A 1,725-nucleotide genomic window follows, 5' to 3' on the forward strand; every position below is an offset into this window, starting at 1 on the left:
TCATATGGAACATATATATTTATAAGTTATAAATATTAAATACCCGCATATTTATCAACTGCCTATTTTTAGTGACGTGTACCAGCTTTAGCTTAGTTTCACCTTCACAGTAATGTCCCTTGCCTACACAGTCCGCCTAATTGTTCATTAATATTATTATTGTTATAATAAGTACTCGTACAAACACAGCGTTTATAATCAACTCGCTTCACGCGTCACTTGAGCTTTATGTATTTAGGCAGCTTGCTAAATTTAGTACCTCCAGTTGTATTTATACGAAAATAGGTTTTATTAAACAAATAAATATTTACTTTGCTCCGCACCGGACTTGAAGAATTCAATCTCAACCCAACCATAAACTTTCAATGCTTAGGCGTACTGTTAACTCAATTTAATCAACTGGCATTTTTATGCGCCCAATCAAAGTATTCGCCTTCCATGCACCTATCACGTCATTCCTTTCACTCATTTCAATTAAATATTTTAAAATGTGTATACATACATACATATATGTATGTACTGTATTTACTGTTATATGCGTGCGCAAATATTCTTAACAACTATGACTCACTTCGTTCGGTCTTTGACATGCTCATCGAGCGTTCCGTTTTTCGCCAATGCCGGTACCACGTTTTCGATTGGAAGAACTGCAATAGACTGGAAGTGGTACTGCGGCCGCTGCCGTTGCTTTGCTGCAACTGTTGCTGTTGCTGCTGCTGCTGCTGCTGTAATTTGCTTGTTGTTGTGGTTGTCGTTTTTGCGGTCGATGTGGTTTTCGTATAGACGGTCATGGTCTCCATGCGTTTGGCCACACGTTCAATTTCGGATGACCGGCACGATGAGGTATCCTCTAGCGAGGAGCTACGTCGTTTAGCGCCACCACCCAAACACACACAGCTACGCAGCATTGTGTGTTGCGAGTGTGTGTGTGTGTGGTTGTGTGTGTACGGGTAGGCGGTGTGTAGGAGTGCGTGTGCGTATATTTTGTTTGCTTAGTTTTTAATTTTATTTATTTTCTTATCTGTTGATTGGGGAGGAGGAATGAAGATATTCTTTTTATTTGTTTTTTAATGGAAGACAACGTTTTCGTTGCTCGCGATTTTCTTTCAATTCACTTGTTTAGTAATTTTTTTGATTGGCTTTTTGGTCGCAACTTTTTTGGTTTCCCCAAGAAATACTTTACACCGCAATGTCAATCTTTAGTACTTTGAGTGACATATTGGGGTGGTGTGATGAGCGTTAAGCGCAAAGCTGAAGGGCAGGTTGTGCTTACCCAGCCTCGGCCATTTAAGCAGACGTAGACGTGCTGCCGCGTCACTTGTTCGCGGGATAATGCTTTTCACTTACATTTTTATTCAATTTGCTTATAAATTTCTTTTTAATAAATTTTACTTTCCCTTTTGTATGGAAACACTCTCTACCTCAGTAGGTTTTTCACTCCAATTGAACTCATTTCCGCATTTTGATTGCGCTGGTTAAATTTTTGTTATTTTCTTCTTTTGATTAAGTTTATTTTTTCAAATGCATTTATCTGATGCTTTCTAATTCGATGTACATTATAATAAGTGTATACAAACTTGCTTAGTGCAAAACAATGAGGAAATTTCAATTTTCGATTTCAACTACTTTGATATACTATACTTAGCAACAAAATAGTCAGATGCTTTGCAATATTTCGTTTCGGAAGGCACCCTAAAGTAGGTTTTACGATAAACGCATTTATGA

General features: G+C 37.8%; 1 protein-coding gene across 1 annotated transcript; it reads right to left on the reverse strand.

Annotated features, from left to right (window-relative positions):
- Positions 1-560: 560 nt before the first annotated feature.
- LOC118740230 lies at positions 561-1,513 on the reverse strand. Its single transcript, XM_036471727.1, has one exon. It carries the CDS (start codon positions 906-908, stop codon positions 561-563), a length of 348 nt encoding a protein of 115 aa, XP_036327620.1. The 5' UTR covers positions 909-1,513.
- Positions 1,514-1,725: the final 212 nt, after the last annotated feature.

This window comes from Rhagoletis pomonella, unplaced genomic scaffold (assembly GCF_013731165.1).
Source record: "Rhagoletis pomonella isolate Grant_MI unplaced genomic scaffold, Rhpom_1.0 Rhpom_scaffold_00005, whole genome shotgun sequence".
Classification (NCBI taxonomy): domain Eukaryota; kingdom Metazoa; phylum Arthropoda; class Insecta; order Diptera; family Tephritidae; genus Rhagoletis; species Rhagoletis pomonella.

Bases quoted from the DNA above. Each gene is read 5' to 3' on its own strand.
- LOC118740230 (XM_036471727.1), bottom strand. From the start codon at position 908: ATGCTGCGTAGCTGTGTGTGTTTGGGTGGTGGCGCTAAACGACGTAGC.